The 18,994-nt window shown below is 44.5% G+C and overlaps 2 protein-coding genes across 27 annotated transcripts in view; one reads left to right on the top strand and one right to left on the bottom strand.

Annotated features, from left to right (window-relative positions):
* Positions 1–3,333: 3,333 nt before the first annotated feature.
* The window catches only part of cacna1aa (calcium voltage-gated channel subunit alpha1 Aa), a 175,654-nt gene continuing 159,993 nt past the window's right edge, over positions 3,334–18,994 (bottom strand). For 12 of the 26 annotated variants that reach the window (XM_090193918.1, XM_090193913.1, XM_090193928.1 and 9 more), the window contains 4 exons: positions 16,845–16,883; positions 8,556–8,772; positions 8,046–8,359; positions 3,334–6,849 (listed from right to left, as the gene is read on the bottom strand). In XM_090193918.1, the coding sequence (XP_090050044.1) occupies positions 6,064–6,849; positions 8,046–8,359; positions 8,556–8,772; positions 16,845–16,883 (1,356 nt within the window). In that variant the 3' untranslated portion in view covers positions 3,334–6,063. The remainder of the gene's footprint in view (positions 6,850–8,045; positions 8,360–8,555; positions 8,773–16,844; positions 16,884–18,994) is intronic. The other 14 variants (XM_090193926.1, XM_090193923.1, XM_090193925.1 and 11 more) reach the window with 7 other exon arrangements.
* Positions 14,845–18,994, top strand: part of LOC110538722 (alkB homolog 7, RNA demethylase) — a 185,925-nt gene continuing 181,775 nt past the window's right edge. The window contains exon 1 of the mRNA XM_090193937.1: positions 14,845–14,977. Coding sequence (XP_090050063.1) covers positions 14,969–14,977 — 9 coding nt within the window. The 5' untranslated portion in view covers positions 14,845–14,968. The remainder of the gene's footprint in view (positions 14,978–18,994) is intronic.

Genomic DNA, 18,994 nt, shown 5'->3' on the forward strand with positions numbered 1-18,994 from the left:
TTCCTATCAATGTTGGAGGGTTTTTTATGAGCCAGTTTCAGGGTTTCCATCTCACCTGCACAGTATTTATTCCTGCGTTCTTCCATTTGATGAACAGACAATGTCTCAATAAAATAGATAGGTAACAACTGAAAGTCTGCATACTGCTTTATAACTTGTTATACACATGCATACGTTTTTATGATGTCTTACTATAAGGCTTTTAATACGGTTGTCACCTACATATTCACGTTTAGATGAGTGCATCATACAACAGCAGAATGAACTGAAATGTGTGAGGTGAGGAGAGAAAAGGTGAGCAGAGAAGAAGCATGTTTTTAGACAGGAGGAAATACAGTGGAGAAAAAAGGAGGAATGCGGTGGAGGAATGTGTGAGGAGAGAAGAGATGGACATAAGGTAGAAGAAGAGAGAGGTAGGTTGAGGGAAGGATATGGGGCATTGGGGGAGCAGAGAGGGGCCGGTTGAGGGAAAGAATGTGGGGGTCTTAGGGAAAGGGGGAAGGAGTGGAGAATAGGAGGGGAGTAGAGGTGTGGAATGTGACATCGGCCCATTGATTGTACTGCTAATGTTTCAAGCAGCAATCTGATCTGAAGCTGTCCTCTCTAAAGTACACAGAACACACAGGGCAAGCAGGGGGGACACTAGAAACAGACCAGAACACACAGGGTAGTCAGGGGGGACACTAGAAACAGCCCAGAACACACAGGGTAGGCAGGCGGGACACTAGAAACAGACCAGAACATACAGGGTAGTCAGGGGGGACACTAGAAACAGCCCAGAACACACTGGGCAGGCAGGGGGGACACTGGAAACAGACCAGAACACACAGGGTAGCCAGGGGGGACACTAGAAACAGCCCAGAACACACAGGGTAGGCAGGGGGAACACAAGAAACAGACCAGAACACACAGGGTAGGCAGGGGGGACACTAGAAACAGCCCAGAACACACAGGGTAGGCAGGGGGGACACAAGAAACAGACCAGAACACACAGGGTAGACAGGGGGAACACAAGAAACAAACTAGAACACACTGGGCAGGCAGGGGGGACACTGGAAACAGACCAGAACACACAGGGTAGACAGGGGGGACACTAGAAACAGCCCAGAACACACAGGGTAGGCAGGGGGAACACAAGAAACAGACCAGAACACACAGGGTAGGCAGAGGGGACACTAGAAACAGACTTGAATATATAGACTAGGGAGGGGGAACACTAGAAACAGACTAGAATATATAGGCTAGGGAGGGGGAACACTAGAAACAGACTAGAATATATAGGCTAGGGAGGGGGAACACTAGAAACAGACTAGAATATATAGGCTAGGGAGGGGGAACACTAGAAACAGACTAGAATATATAGGCTAGGGAGGGGGAACACTAGAAACAGACCAGAACACAGGGAAGGCTGGAATAACAATAGAAACAGACCAGAACACACCCAGTGGGCACACAATGGTTGAATCAACTTTGTTTCCATGTAATTTCAATGAAATTACGTTGGAATAGAGGTTGAACTGATGTCTGTACCCAGTGGGACAGGGCAGGCAGGGGGAACACTAGAAACAGACGGGAGTTAACAGAGACACCATATTTACACTCCTAAATCCACGTATACACACTACCTTACACATAACAACACACTCTGTTACACACATCAAACGTCTCTACTTCTCCAAATCTATAACCCCATGCAAACACACTCTCATTCTCACTATAATACACCCTTTCACTCAAACATACGCACACATTCAAGCATACACTTGAAAACACACACAAAAAAAGAAACGGAAGTCTCTCCAGACCAACAGTGTGCATTCTCTCTGGTTTTTATTCATTAGGAAGAATTCTGTCTGGAATTACAAAATGCACGGGTAGAAATAGCGGTGAGATAGGTTGAGAGTGTGAGAGATAAGAGTGAGAGAGATAAGAGTGAGAGAGAAATAGAGAGGGAGTGAGTGAGAGATAAAAGATTCCACAGCCAGAGTTTTAAGGGTTACATCATCAGATTTGGCTGGCTCCTGGCCCCATCCAAAAGTAGGCAGGGATATCCCCATCTCTTTTAATTTGATTCTCTTCTTTAAAACAGGAGTTCTCTTTTTTTTGTAGTGTCCTGAACATGGTTGTGTAGTGTCTCACCTCCATGTTTACAGTTAACAGCTGGCAACATAAATAAACAAACCAACTTCGATTCTCAGCTGATGTTTTTTTTTTTTTATATATTTTTTTAACCTTTTTTGTTCTCAAAAATAGAAGGAAGAAAGAAAACATGTTGCTTAGTAAAAACATCTATCTATATTCATATATTTTTTAAAATCTGAATTCATATTCTTATTTTTTGATTCCTGAAGATGACTGTTCATCCACGGTGTGGCATGCACATAGCACATGCAGTTCTGGAAGTAGATATTTTCCCTTTTTTTGGTATTTTTTTGGTACTTAAAATGCTTTGTTTTCCATAGCAGCTCATACATTGCTTTTTGAAGTAACAGTGGGGTTATTTAGAATATGTGTTGTTAGTGGATGGTTGGTCAGTACAGGACACAATGATTGACAGTGAATGTTAGGGCCTCTCATAGTTTCAATTGTAGGGTGATTGACATCTTATTTCATCTTGCACACAGACACACAAACATTCTGACACTCGCTCACAAACACAGGCTAACTCACACACACACACACACACACACACACACACACACACACTTACCAACTCAAATGTCATCACAAAATATTCAAAGCAAATAAACAAATGAAATGAAATATCCAACAAAAACAGCTAGCTATTGATGTACACACACACATTCAATGTACACACATTCTTGCTATAAAAGAACGCATTCATACACAGACACACACGCAAACACACACGCCATACGCACGTACATGCATACTTGCTACAGTGTATCTGTGTATTCCTATCTTATCAGTGTTGTGATGTGACTTATACACGTCTATGACATTCCTACGTTAGATGAATACTGTAAAGGCAATGTGCCTGTGCACTTTCTGGTCAAAGTGAGGTACATAGAATAATGGGATATGTCTTTACAGTACATCAGAATCCAGATATGTGCAGATCTAACTGCGCTATATCTATGGCAGCCGTGAACAAACACTGTTTGTTGACGCTAATGGTTTTGACATGGGTTGTAATAATAAGAATAATAATGACATAATTCTAATAAATTAATGGTTCACTATGGCAATCCTCAAAGTCCGGCAACTGTGAGAGAGACACTGTACGGGACAGTGGTGGGTATTAGGATGGATGTTAGGTTGAGGCGCACAAAGACACACAAAAAGAGAATAGGGTGACACAGGACACAGAGGTTTGGCAGAAAAGACCCAGTCATTGTTTCTCCCATGCATTTTCATTGGCTGTGATAAATGTCCTGTGCATTTGTGATTGGCTGTGTTACATGTCCTGAACACAAAGGAGGTGATCCACCAGTGACAGACAACACTTAAACCTTATGCTCCCAGTTTAAAGACAGATACGAAAACATTGGAATCCGACAGTCAAAAATAGAAGGGGTGATACAATGATGCAATAGGACAGGGATGCAATGTATTGCATACAGTGCCACCTAGAGGGCCAAACTGGTAGAGGAGCTCTGTCTCATAACTGCTTTATCTGGTCTACTTTAGTCTGTAGACCCCGTTACCTAAGCAAGACCATTTAGCTGCCCTATATTTACCCAAATGATTAATATATGTAAACAACTGTCCAATGAACAAGTATACATGTCAGATACATGATTTCCTGTATGATGTTTGACATTGTTCTTTTTTTTGAGTTCCTTTTTAAGTTCCTTTTCCCTTCCCCACCGTATTACACTGCATCAGAGTCATTACTATGATTACTCCTGTTCCCACAATGCACCTCTCTGACAAAGCTCCGCCCACCAGCCGGACCAGTGGACCACCAACCAGACAGAACGTCTCACTAAACAAAGATGGTGACGCGCTGAGCACAACCGACTCGAAAGTAACAAACACAAATACAAGACTAAAATAATTCTCTCTCACAAGCATGAACATCGTCATCATCATCATCATCACCATTATCATCATCGTTATTATTATCATCATCGTCATTATCATAATCATCAATAGTATTGTTATCAGTATCTATAGAACCATTATCACTATTAATAACAAATAAACGAAAGATGAAGAGGTTCCCTCCTTTCATCGGCCTTTCTTTCTCTCTCTCTCTTTTCATCGCTCTTTCAAACACAAACCCTGGAAGACTAGAGACATATCTCTGGTTTGAACGAGGCTATGCATCAGCAGATGAAGAGCCAATAAGGACCATGGAGCGTGCTTGTAACTTCCTCCCCCAGTTTCAACTCCCTTTTAATATGAACCTATAATATGTGGGGTCTGTGTTTTCATACTTTCCTGCCTAACAAAATATCTACTTCCTTGAAAATGACTGTGCAATCTCAGCCACATCAACAGTTATAATTTGGCACAGAGCATTTCAATAAGAACAAAGTGGGAAATAGATCATCCTGTCCCTCCGCATAAAAAAGGCTTGGACCTTGTGCTTCTCTTCCTCATCGCCCCATCTCTCCATCCATCCTAACTATCCTGATTATACCTCCAGCACAGGAAGAGAGAGAGAGAGAGAGAGAGAGAGAGAGAGAGAGAGGGATGCCCCATCTCTCCATCCATCCTAACTATCCTGATTATACCTCCAGCACAGGAAGAGAGAGAGAGAGAGAGAGAGAGAGAGAGAGAGAGGGATGCCCCATCTCTCCATCCATCCTAACTATCCTGATTATACCTCCAGCACAGGAAGAGAGAGAGAGAGGGACGCCTCATCTCTCCATCCATCCTAACTATCCTGATTATACCTCCAGCACAGGAAGAGAGAGAGAGAGAGAGAGGGACGCCTCATCTCTCCATCCATCCTAACTATCCTGATTATACATGCAGCACAGGAAGAGAGAGAGAGAGGGACGCCTCAGGGAGAAGAGAGAGAAACAAAGGGATTACAGGAAAAAGAGAGAACCCCACAGACTAATATAGAAAGGACCCAGGGATAGTTTCCCCCACATTACAGTAGTTTCTCTTTGTTATCATTTTTTTGTATCAATCATGCAGGATTCCACAGGTTTTTAAACTCTGCAAGTTCCAACGAAGCTGTGCGGGTGCAACAGAAGAATCAAGCTTCAATGTTTCGAAGAAGAAGAAGAAGAGGGAAAAGTAGCAGCCGCAGGAGTAGAAGAAGAAATACTGAAGAAATTTTTTTTTAATGTTCACCATCCACTTTTTTATGTTTCTTCTCTACTCGGGTTGGGGCGGAATCTTTTTGGGGGGGTTGGGGGGTTGGAATGGATAAATTCCGCCTACATAACCCCCTCTCTCGTTCAGAGTTAGGGTGTGTGTCCCGGTGTCCCCCCCACTCCCCCCACCACACTCAGGTGAGAGGCTCATCATCACTGATGTCATTATTAACAGTAAACACAGATGATAAAACTCATCAATATCTCCCCATCATCGGGGTTGGTGGTTGGTTTTTGCAACTAACGCAACTCCACTTAGTTCTCCGCAATGTCATAGTTTCTTGCGTTGATTACGTGATGACGTCTTGGTCGTTGTGGCGGTTTTTAATATTGTTTCCAGAGGCGTAGCATCATGATACGTTGAGGAAAGCATCCGTCCCTGTATCATCCATTTTGAAATCATCCATTTTTGTCTCCTTGCATCTGATGAGCTGGGTTCCATTGTTTTTGGAGGAGGAATTGGTTTGTACTCCATACCCTGTTCACTAATTTCCACTCATCCTTCAGTGGTCCTCCTCCTCATCCCTTTATTCTAACTACCCCTTCCTCACTCCCTCCATCCCCGGGAAACACTGAGCAGCAGAAGAAACGAAAAGAAAAACAAACGGAAATAAGGAAAGAAAGAATCATGCCTTGGTTTCCCCTGTCTCATGGTGATCAGTGATCTGGCTGTGTGTTTTCCTGGGCTGGGAGGTAGGGACTGATAACTCAGACAGTGTGGTTGAGCACTCCCTCCCTCCATCCATCCCTCCATAGTCTCCAGAGGCTAGCACCTGTTGTCATCCGTGTTGTTGTAGGGTTCGTGCAGGTCTTTAGTGCGGGGCCCTCTAGGCTGGGGAGGGGGGACCTTGTGGGGCCCGGGGTGGGTGGGGCCGTGGTGGTGTTGCGAGGAGGGGGAAGAGGCACGGTAGCCGTTGGGGAGGCGTCGAGTGGGGGGAGGCTGCTGCCCTTGGTGGGTGGGGGTGGTGTTGGGTGGGGGCGCGTGGCGGGAAGTCCTGGGCGAGGTGCGGGAGTGGGGGTTGTTGGGGTGGGGGTTGTTTGGGTGCGGGTTGATAGGGTGCTGCTGCTGTGGGGTTGGGGGATGGTTTAGCACGGGGAGAGTAGGGTGGTTGAGGGGGTGAGGTTTGTGAGGGTTGCCCTGTGTGGGGCTCTGCTCGTAGGGAGGCGGTTTGTGGTGCTCACGGTCGTAATCCTGGTAATCTTGGTTGTAGAAGCAGCCGTCGCCCTCCAGCGACCCACTCTCTCCTCCTCCTCCTTCTCCTCCCCCGTCCCCCCAGCGGGGAGGGAGGTGGCAGGCTTGGTTGGGTGAGCCATGGTGGGGTGGGGAAGGTCCCTGGGGGGGCTCAGGGGAAAAGCGGTGAGGGGCGGGGGCGGGATTGCGCCCCAGGGGCTGGGCTCCGGGAGGTGTGGCCATGGCTTTACGGACGACAGGAGAGTAGGTGACGTGTGGGCGGGGCGTTGCCGGGGTCTGAGGGAGTTGCCGACGGCCTCGTCTCGGGGTACTGGTCCCCGAGGTAGAGGGAGCGGGACTTTCGCTCACCGAACTACTGCCCTACACGAACATTGAAGGCAAATAAAAAAAGAACCATAAAATTAACGACGACACGAACAGAGAGAGGGAGGAAGAGAGAGAGGGAGGAAGAGAGAAAGGAAGGAAGAGAGAAAGGGAGGAAGAGGGAGAGAGGGGGGGAGAGAGAGAGATAGGTAAGAAGGAAGAGAGATAGGGATGGAGGAAGAGAGAGAGGGAGGGAGGGAAAAGAAAGGGAGAGAGAAAAAGAGAAATACAAGGAGAAATAAATAAAGAGAGGGAGAGAGAACAACAACAACAACAACAACAACAACAACAACAACAACAACAACAACAAGAAGAAGAAGAAGAAGAAGAAGAAGAAGAAGAAGAAGAAGAAGAAGAAGAAGAAGAAGAAGAAGAAGAAGAAGAAGAAGAAGAAGAAGAAGAAGAAGAAGAAGAAGAAGAAGAAGAAGAAGAAGAAGAAGAAGAAGAAGAAGAAGAAGAAGAAGAAGAAGAAGAAGAAGAAGAAGAAGAAGAAGAAGAAGAAGAAGAAGAAGAAGAAGAAGAAGAAGAAGAAGAAGAAGAAGAAGAAGAAGAAGAAGAAGAAGAAGAAGAAGAAGAAGAAGAAGAAGAAGAAGAAGAAGAAGAAGAAGAAGAAGAAGAAGAAGAAGAAGAAGAAGAAGAAGAAGAAGAAGAAGAAGAAGAAGAAGAAGAGCGCAATCAGGAGAGTGTGAGGGGAAGGAAGGATGCCGGGAAAAGAAAGACATAAAAAAGCAAGAAAGAAAGAGATATATAGAAAATTATGGAAGTCAGCATACACCGTAGAAAACAGAGAAAAGCGATGAGTCATGAAGAATAAAGAGAGGACACAAAAACAACAGGAGAAAAGAAAAGAAGAGATCAGATCTGACACAGTAGGCCTCAAAATGGTGATTGTGAAGGTACCCACAATGCACTCTTTCAGTGTTGTTGCCTTGTTCAGTCTGTCTCTTATCTGAATCTAGGTTGTTAACCAATCACCTCTGTGTGTAAATGTGTGTCTAAACTGCTGAATCCTATAAACAACAATAGTTAATGAATAGACAATGTATGGAAGTGTCAAAAAGGGAAAGTCAGCCGCCTAAAGATATTTAGGCCAAGGAGATGGGGGAGACACTCAAGGTAGAACTAAAAGGAGAACCTGAGGCTAAAACAGTTAGGAAGGTGGTTCAATGTTGACACACATCATAGAAGCCCACCTGTCTGTGTGTCATGCACTCTCTGCCCTCGCTGGGTGACCGTGACCAGCGACGGTCGTGCTCCCTATCCCGGTCGTGGTCTCTGTCTCCTCGGGGCTGTCTGTGACCACCGTGCTCTCCCCCCCGGTCGGCGCGGTCGGCACGGTCTGGTGTGTAGCGCTCCTTGTCCACAGAGCCGCTGTGATGGTGGTGGTGATGGTGGTGGTGTTTGCGGTCTTTCTGCCGACCGCGGTCTCTGTCGCGGTCACGGTCCTTCTCCTTGGGTGGCAGGTCACCTGACTGAGTGGTGGTGCTCAAGTCTGTGCCCAGTCCTGCTGGAATGGAGGCCAGTTATTCTTGTCATCATGGTATCTCTAGTGTTTTTGTAACCATGACAACATGACAACATCAAACACACTTTGACACGGTAACAGCTCAGGGAACTAAGCACGTTCTCCTCACACACTCTCTGACTCACACACATTCTGAACCGTTCCTGACCAACGCATGCACACTCATTCTGTCTCTGACCTGTATCTGCGTCTGTATATCGACACAGTGACCGCTCGGAGGCCCGGTGGCTTCGGTCACGGCGTCGGTGGCTGTGCCTCGGTGCTCCGCCCTCCTCGGGGATCACATACTCCATTGCATAATCATCGCCCCCCCCCCTTTCCCTCTGGCCCCTCCCAGATCGACTGTGACCAAGGGAGGAGGCCGAGCGCTTCATAGGACTATTATCTGTTATAGTCTGAGAGAGTGGGATGGAGAAAGAGAGAGAGAGAGATGATGGGAGAGTGGGATGGAGAAAGAGAGAGAGAGGGATGATGGGAGAGTGGGATGGAGAAAGAGAGAGAGAGGGGGATGATGGGAGAGTGGGATGGAGAAAGAGAGAGAGATGATGGGAGAGTGGGATGGAGAAAGAGAGAGAGAGAGAGATGATGGGAGAGTGGGATGGAGAAAGAGAGAGAGAGAGATGATGGGAAAGTGGGATGGAGAAAGAGAGAGAGAGAGGGATGATGGGAGAGTGGGATGGAGAAAGAGAGAGAGAGGGATGATGGGAGAGTGGGATGGAGAAAGAGAGAGAGAGAGAGAGAGAGAGAGGGATGATGGGAGAGTGGGATGGAGAAAGAGAGAGAGAGAGGGATGATGGGAGAGTGTAATGGAGAAAGAGAGAGAGAGGGATGATGGGAGAGTGTGATGGAGAAAGAGAGAGAGAGGGATGATGGGAGAGTGTGATGGAGAAAGAGAGAGAGAGAGGGATGATGGGAGAGTGTGATGGAGAAAGAGAGAGAGGGGGATGATGGGAGAGTGGGATGGAGAAAGAGAGAGAGAGAGAGGGATGATGGGAGAGTGGGATGGAGAAAGAGAGAGAGAGGGATGATGGGAGAGTGTGATGGAGAAAGAGAGAGGGATGATGGGAGAGTGTGATGGAGAAAGAGAGAGAGAGAGGGATGATGGGAGAGTGGGATGGAGAAAGAGAGAGAGGGATGATGGGAGAGTGGGATGGAGAAAGAGAGAGAGAGGGATGATGGGAGAGTGAGACAGAGAGGAAAAGAGTAGTCACACAGCAGGCTTCTCAGGTTTACTTTCCTCATGTCTCCTTTCTATAGTCTCCAGACATAATGGGGAAACGGAGGAATGTAGACTTTCTTGTCGACGTGTGTGTGTGTGTGTGTGTGTGTGTATATATACTGTATAGTTGTTTACCTGACTTTTACATGTGTGTGCTTTCACATTCCTACAATATACAGTATAACCTTGTAGAGGTGGGCACCAGGTAACCCATGACAACCCCCCCCCCCCCCATACTGTTCCACACACATGCCTGTATTAGTATCATATATACATCATGCTGCCTCAGGCAGAGAGAGAGACAGAGAGAGAGAGACAGAGAGAGAGAGAGAGAGAGAGAGAGAGAGAGAGAAAAGAGACAGAGAGAGAAGGAGATAGAGAGAGAGAGAGAGAGAGAGAGAGAGAGAGAGAGAGAACGAGATTGAGAGAATAAAAAGAGACAGAGAGAGAAAGAGACAGAGAGAGAGAGCGAGAGAGAGAACGAGAGAGAGAAAGAGAGAGAATAAAAAGAGAAGAGGAAGAAGACAAACAACAGTAAAAATTAGAAGAAAGGGAGATGAAAGGGAGGCAATAGGCCATGCCTGACATGCATCCAGGACTCCATCTGGAAAGATAGGTCAGTATCAGTACCTAATCCCCCCAAAAGACTAATCCACCTCGTCCCCACCCAATCCCTCCCCCAAAATCATAACACAATCCTCTGCCAGCGTGCACATAGGAGCTGTCCCGAGTCCTCAGCCCCACTCAGGAGTTCTCTTTCTGGGGCACGGGGAACCGCTCTGACCTCCTAGGGCTGCTGGACACCAGGACAGTGCCTATAATGCTACTGGTACACACCTGCATACTGTATATACCAGGCCTGCTCAGTACTAGTCCTCCAGTGTCTGCTGGTTTTAGATTCTTTATTGAACGAAGGGATCATTTGGATGTAGAGTTAACTCCCCTGGTATTCCAGGTTGAAACCAGAATATATGATAATGGACTGAAACCAGCAGACAGTGTGTAGCTAGGATACCCTCACACACACAAACACACATAGAGACACACACACCAAGCACACACCAAGCACACACAACAAACACACTCACCAAGCCTACACACACACGCAAACACACATGCATGCACACAAGCACAAAATCACTCCAACAAGGGCACACATACTCCTGGCATGCATGCAACACCAACACCAATACAGCAGCACATTGATGACATCAGCACAGACAAGCACACAGGCATGATACACGCAACACACGTGGTACACCCAACACAGAGCAGCAGCAGCAGGAAGAGAGAGAGACAGAGAGAAGGTGCAGAGTTTGCCAATCCCAAATCAACACCTTGACCCCACCCGCTTGGCACAAGGACTAAAGAGGTAAGTAAATTAGCCTTGTTCCAACATCCTGACCTCGCATAATCACATTCACCAGGCAAGATGTAAGTAATATGGAAAAAATCCATCTGGCTTATCAGAGGGCAGGGTGGAGCTATTGCCATATTGCTTATATTTTGCATAGACACCGAGTATCCAAAACATTAAGAACACCTTTTCTTTCCATGACATAGACTGACCAGGTGAAAGCTAGGATCCCTTATTGATGTCACTTATTAAATCCACATCAATCAGTGTGCATGAAAGGGAGGAAACAGGTTAAAGGATTTTTATGCCTTGAGACAATTGAGACATGGATTGTGTAAGTGTGCCATTTAGAGGGTGGGTAAGAGAAAATATTTAAGTGCCTTTGAACGGGGTACGGTAGTAGGTGCCAGGCGCACCAGTTTGGGTCAAGAACTGGGGGGTACAAAAAAGAGGGTGCAACTCAGAACCCCACCTGTTTTTAGCCCCATCTGTGTGTATATATATATATATATATATATATATATATATATATATATATATATATATATATATATATATTTATTTCTATATTTTTTGCTTGTTTTGCATGGTTTTTGGCATTAATACGTGTCACATATCAGTTTGCAAACAATATAAAAAAAATAGTTGGATTTAAAACTTCTTGAAACAATTTTTATTTTTGGAAAAATAACGTTCCCAAAGTAAACAGCCTATTTATCAGGACCAGATGCTAGAATATGCATATAATTGACAGCTTAGGATAGAAAACACTCTAAAGTTTCCAAAACTGTCAAAATATTGTCTGTGAGTACAACAGAACTGATATTGCAGGCGAAACCCTGAGGAAAATCCAATCAGGAAGTGCCTCTTATTTTGAAACCGTTGTCTTCCTATGCACCCCTATTGGCCATTGAAAGGGAAATCAACCAGATTCATTTTTCTACGTATTCCCTAAGGTGGCTACAGCCTTTAGACGTAGTTTCACACCTTTATGTTGAAGAATGAGCGTAAACGACTACATTGCGTAAGTGGCCAGCTGAGGGCTCTCAGAGTGATTCTTGCGTAAAAGACAGAGGTAGTCATTTATCCTCCCGGTCCTACTGAAAAGCCAGTTGTCCCGGTTGATATATTATCGAATAGATATTTGAAAAACTCCTTGAGGATTGATTATAAAAAACGTTTGCCATGTTTCTGTCAATATTATGGATATAATTAGATTTTTTTTCTCTGCGTTGTCATTGTCCATCCCGCTATTTCCGGTGTATTTCTGATCATAAGGTTACAAACAAACAGAGGTATTTTCGGCATAAAAATAATCTTTATGGAACAAAAGGAACATTTTGCTGTCTAACTGGGAGTCTCGTCAGTGAAAACATCCGAAGATCAAAGGTTAATTTGATTGCTTTTTTGATTTTCGTAACCAAGCTTCCTGCTGCTAGCTGGACATAATGCTATGCTAGGCTATCGATAAGTTACACAAACACTTGTCTTGCTTTGGCTGTAAAGCATAATTTCAAAATCTGAGATGACAGGGTGATTAACAAACGGCTAAGCTGTGTTTCACTATATTTCACTTGTGATTTCATGAATATGAATATTTTCTAGTAAAAAAATTTGACCGTTGCGCTATGCGAATTAGTGTAGTTGATGACAATTCTCCCGGATCCGGGATGGGTAGTTCCAAGAGGTGTTAATAAAGCCGCATACAAACATGGTCTCTTTTTTGCTTTCTTGAGTAAGGCAGCTCCAAAACACAGCAGGTGTTTCAGGATTGCTCAGTGCTTTCTGTGGGGGTGGGGCAGCCAGCGGAAAATACAGAGCATAGGGGTTGGCAATCTTCTCCAGTTGCGCCGTGATTGGCTCAGTGTTCTGTCACTCATGGGGACACTACGTCACCGCAAAATCTACAGGAAGAGCTAGAAAGTTCAGGCCGCCTTGGGTGCTGCCATAGATTTACATTAGAAGTGCCCATCCAAGAAGGCTCAAGGTCATTGGCCACAGATAAAATGACGTCAAATCACGTTATATCTACCGTAGCGTTGATTGGACTGATCAAGTCATCATCATGAATCACGTCGACAATCTACAGGCAAATCCTTTTCAATCTTTGTCATATGAAGGGAAATTATAGATACAACTATCGGTGCTCATCGGCCATTGGACATAAACATTACAAAACAAGTTGGAAATCGCAAATTCAACAATGAGAGGTTTGGAAGGAATCAGTGGCTAACTATAAACGTTGCAAACCAATTACTATTTTGCTTCCCCTGCCTGCTATTCGGTGGAAAGGGTGTGTGGGCCAAGTCTGGGTTTAGGGGTCTCTTTTCCAAGCTTAAAAGGATAAACATTCACACACAACACCATGGGCCAGAAAAGGTTGAATACATTGGCCATTTTGTCAGTCCAGCATGATTTCTGCTGCGTTCAAAACACCTGGCAACTCGGAACCCCGAAATGTCAGATTTCGGTGAGTTCAAGACAACTGGGAACTCTGGAAAAAAAGGGGCTCAGACTGGGAAAATACGTTTTGAACGGTCATCCAACTCGAAATTCCAAGTCGGGAACTCGGGCCTCTTTCTAGAGCTCAGACCTCAAGATCACTGACGTCATGATTCAACCTTGTTTTTGCCAAATCCCAGTTGTCTTGAAAGCACCATAAATCCAGAGAAAGCCAGACTTTGATGACAATGTTTCATGACAAAATTTGCCCACAAGAAGGACTGTCGAGCCACCTTCCTGTTCAAGTGAGCACAGCAGAACGTTGAGTCCAAAAATGTATTGTATGCTGCTGCATAAATTATGCAATATGCCAGGGAGAAATGTATACTGTAGCTAATAAAGTAATACTAAGTGTATGTTGTGTAGTAAGCTGTTAGTAGCCCATGTGCCTCACTTCAATAATTGTGTCCCTTTCCCTCTCATAACTTAGCCTACTGTTCTGACTTGGTGGTGCACATGTAGCCTATAGCCTGTTTTAGAGAAATGTCATCATAATTGTCTGCTTATTTATTTGTTTATTATTTTATTTAACCTTTATTTAACTAGGCTTATATGCCCCCTCTATTTTTCCTACGGTTCTGACTTGGTGTACAGGGAAAATAATGTAAGAACGGCCCTTGTTCTGATTTCTGTCGGTGTACATTTCTGTCGCTGAACAAATAGTTATATTGGCTACGCCGACTTAGCTCGCTCATTAATGTTGTAATCAAAATTACGGATTGCCTCTCATTATTCCCTTATGCGGCAGCGTAGCCTAGTGGTTAGAGCATTGGACTAGTAACTGGAAGTTTGCAAGTTCAAACCCCCAAGCTGACAAGGTAAAAATCTGTCGTTCTGCCCCTGAACAGGCAGTTAACCCACTGTTCCTAGGATATGGCAGACATACGCCCCCTTTGGAGAGATTGGGTACCCCTAGTAAACTGGAAAAAAAATCTGTCAAAAATTGCTAATATATGCAAATAAAAATTATTATTGGATAGAAAACACTCTAAAGATTCTAAAACCGTTGGAATTATGTCTGTAAGTATAGCAGAACTCACAGGGCAGGCATTCTTCCAAACTAGTTTTTGTGGCCATGAAAGTTGGGGCAACTTTGACGTCATGGCCCCCACCCTTCCCAACGAGCTATGATTCTGGGGACACTTTCTATCTCTTCCGCTAGATGTCCTCTTTCAGTAGAGCTTCAAATCGAGAATTGACCCTATGGGAGTGAAATTAGTGCGTGCCACGAGAGAATAGGCTGTGCGTATGGGCGCGAATTGGTCCCAGCCATTCCTTTGTTTCCAGCACTCAAGAGAAGGGCAGACGATGGCCGATTGAATTGAAGTTTGTTTTGCATGTCTAAAACATCATAAAGCTTGCTTCTGCACTTAGTTTGACCTGTTTAGTCGACATATGTGTAATTTTGAAGTTTTGATGCGCAACTTATCCGGACCAGAGGACGTTTTGGGTGCATTTCAGCTGATGTTATTAGCAGTAGCTAATACAAAGACGCAAGACTTGAAACCAAACGATGTATTGGGTAAGTATGAAGCCTTCCAGAACATTCTGAATGAAGACCATCGAAGGTAAGGGAATATTTATGCTTAAATCTGTGTTTCTGTTGACTCCAACATTACGTGGAAATGTAGCTTGGAACTGAGCGCTGTCTCAGCATATGGAATAGTGTGCGATTTCTGTAACGTTAAAAATAAATCTAACACAGCGGTTGCATAAAGAAGCAGTGTATCTTTCTAACTATATGTAGAACATGTATATTTAGTCAAAGTTTATGATGTCTATTTACGTTATCTTGCCGCGCTACATAGATTTCCTGCGGGCATTTTTGAGTAATTTCTGAAGGTGAACTCACTGTAAATGGACATTTATGGATATAAATGGCATATTATTGAGAAAAAAAAAATATGTACTGTGTAATATGTCATATTACTGTCATCTGATGAAGATTTTCAAAAGGTTAGTGAGCGATTTATTTTTTAATCCTGCGTTTGTTGATTGCATGTTTTGGCTATTGAAATGAGCTGTGTCTGGTGGTGGTTTTACATATATATGTGCTATGTTTTCGCCGTAAAACATTTTAGAAATCTGACTTGCTGGCTAGATGAACAAGGTGTTTATCTTTCATTTGAGCTATTGGACTTGTTAATGTGTGGAGGTTAAATATTTTTAAGAATATTTTTGCGTTCCATGCGCCACCGTTTCAGCTGAACGTGGGAGGGTTGATCCCCAATTGGGAACCAGTATCGTAGACAGGTTAACTGACTTGCCTGGTTAAATAAAGGTAAAATAAAAAAATGCCATAGTTTGTACCTCTCAATTGCAAGTCAGCCATGTCAGTTATGTTTTTTAAATGGCTGTAAATGAGGCTGAATGAACTGTTTCGCTGCTAGACAAGGCTCCACTGATAGCCAGGTGTAACAACGGTAAGGATTCACTCCGTGGTGCTGAAAAGAAAACTCTGCTGTTGGGACAGCTTTATGTAGGCCCTGACAGTTTGTCCGCACCGTTTGTCACCGTTATAACGCAATTAATGTATTGTTTAGTGTTGTGTTGTGGCTTTGCTGGCATGAATAAAATAAACAAACATTCTCCCACCAAACATTCTACCACCTCATTTTTTTGTATACTCAGTGTACATACAGTAGCCATCTTTTCAGATAAGATCTACATCAGAGGATAGGGGTCAATTTGTGTTTTAGCATTTGAGTGATCATGCCATAAAACACATTCAATTCGAACTGAATTGAAATCGGTTAGTGGAAGAATCAGAGCTTGAAGCTCCTACCCTGCAATCAGTCAGTCTTATGTGTCAACAAACAGGGTAGTCAAAGACAAATAGGAGGGGAGGAGTACCAGCTATTGTTTGAGAAAAGAGAGAAATGAGAGGAAAGACACAAGATACACATACATGGATAAACTCAGAGAGAGGACAGAGAGAGAGAGAGGTGAGGGAGAGGGGGAAACATACACTGTACAAAAGCATATTGAGATTCAGTCAAAATGACTAATTGTATATAGCCAAGTCAACAACATTTGTTGAGTTGCACATTTTTTAAACTTATGAAATCAAGTTGAATCAGCTAAGCACTATGTAATTAGAAATTCACAACCGTGAAGTCAAATCAACTGAAGCAACATAACTGTCGTGTTGACAAAAAAAGTTCAGATTACTAATTAATCAAATTGTCTGAACTTATGAAATCCAGTTGAATCAGCTAAGAACCTTGTGTTTAACTGACTTAGAAATTCACAAGCATGTTAGATGACATGAGGAGAGAGAGGCAGAGATGGAGACAGACAGAGAAAGAGAGAAATGGTTATCTTGAGTGAGTGAATCAGTGAGTGAGAGAGAAAAAAAGGGGGAGAGATGGGGAAGACAGGGTACATACACTGAGGTTATTTCCACGCTGCCTCCCTTTCCTTCGCTGCTGTGTGAGCACAGAGAAGACACACACACCACAGCCATGGATACAGCACAGGTAGGGCACACACAGACACACAGAAGAGGACAGAGGGACAGGGAAGGACAGAGGGATGGATACGCAAATAAAGAATGAAGGGAGAGGTGAAGAAGGTAAGGGGAGGGGGTGAAAATCAGATAACGGGGGAGGCATGGGCAGAGAGCGAGGGAGAAATGGAGAGGGGGATAAATATGGGTGGGGATAACCCGAAAAGAAAGGGAGGTGAGAGGGAAGAGAGGAGAGTGAGAGAGAGAGAGAGAGAGAGAGAGAACCCGGTTAGACACAAAAGCAGCGGTGAGGGGAGAAACAACACTTACCACAGTAGAGCACAGACACTGGAGGGCCAGAGACAGTGTTATAGACAGGGTTACCATGGCAACAACACTACCATCTACACCACAGTCACCATAGCAACAACACCCATTAACACACCATGCTACTAAGGCAAAAACAACAGTACAGTGAAGTATAGTGTAAAGGCACAACTTACGACACACAAGAGTACGAAAGAAGACTGGACGACACACACACACACACACACACACACACACACACACACACACACACACTGTCAGGACATCAGGACATAGTCACACATACACACATAGCAGCAGCATTTGTTTCAAGATAGCAGTATCCTATTTACTATATATTTTTTAGTTTGAGCATGACAGTATACTACTAGACCACCTGATCAATACCTTCTCAAAGAAATATTGACCCCAAAATGACACTAGATCATTGGTAGTTGGGCATGATTTCAAATTCAAACCTGGTTGAAACAAAAACCCATATTTCAAGTCACCTTTGTAGCAAAACCATTAGAGAAGAGGGAAAGAAATAATGATTTCGATAGAAGATAAGAACTGACAGCAGTGGTAGTTATGAGGGCAGAAGAATGTACATGTGTGCTGGTCTGTGTGTGTGTGTGTGTGTGTGTGTGTGTGTGTGTGTGTGTGGCAGTGGAAGTAGGCACAGAGTACTCTACGACAAAATGAATGGTGGATCTCCAAAACACAAGAAATTCAATCTGGTGGGGACAGATAAAACATGCACAAGTTGTGTGATGCCCCGAAGACAAACCAAGAAGTTTCTCTGTCCCCTAAGAAGTGCAGATGGGTCCACTCTCATAAAGGACCAAATTACGATAGTCCAGAGGTGAAGCCCTCTTAAACCAGCCTAGCCCAGTTGACTACTCAGACCTGGAGGAGTTCCGAACACTGCCCACCATCCAGAGCCTTGATCTCCCACCCACCTTCTCTGAGGTCTGCACCACCACCAGGTCACTGAAGAATAACTAAACTCCTGGACCTGACTCCATCCCTGCTGAGATCCTAAAACTGGGGGGCTATCTCTGTACCAGAGCAGTTTGCCTGTTCCTCTCTGAGATATGGAGACAAGAGCACATCCCGATCAAAGTGGGGCAAATCCATCTGTGGAAACAGCAGGGGCATATCATTCCTTCCAGTTGCTGTCAAAGTCCTGGTGGTCTTCCACCACAGAATCATCGACACCATCACTGAATATCTGCTACCGGAGTCCCAGTGCAGCTTCAGAAAGAACAGAAGCATGGTGGACATGATCTTCAGTGCACACCAACTGCAGGAAAAGTTCAGTGAACAGACACAAGACCTGATCATGGCCTTTCTGGATCTCTGCAAAGCCTTTGACACAGTACACGTGAACTCCTTTGGAAGGTCCTCCTGCAGTATGGCTGCACTGGGACATGTGTGAACGTCCTGCGTCAGATCTATGATGGTGGCCAGAGTAAGAATTAGCCGTCAGGAGTCTGAACCCTTTTAGAATTGGTACTGGTGTGAGGCAAGGGTGTGTGCTTGCGCCGGTCCTATTCAATGTCTTCTTCCTGTGTCACAACAGTCCTGCACAAGGACATGGAAACAGAGAGTGGGGTGACCCTGGACTTCAGATTGGACGGAAAATTCTTCAACATTAGGAAGCTCCAAGCTGCCATAAAGATCAAAGCTAACAAGTACTTGAGCTCCAGTTTGCGGATGATTGCGCTCTTGTGGCACATACCCCAGAAGCTCTACAAGACACACTCAGAGCAGCTGTAAGAG

The sequence above is a fragment of the Oncorhynchus mykiss genome, chromosome 12 (genome assembly GCF_057628025.1).
Source record: "Oncorhynchus mykiss isolate SJ-2025 chromosome 12, ASM5762802v1, whole genome shotgun sequence".
In the NCBI taxonomy this organism is placed as follows: domain Eukaryota; kingdom Metazoa; phylum Chordata; class Actinopteri; order Salmoniformes; family Salmonidae; genus Oncorhynchus; species Oncorhynchus mykiss.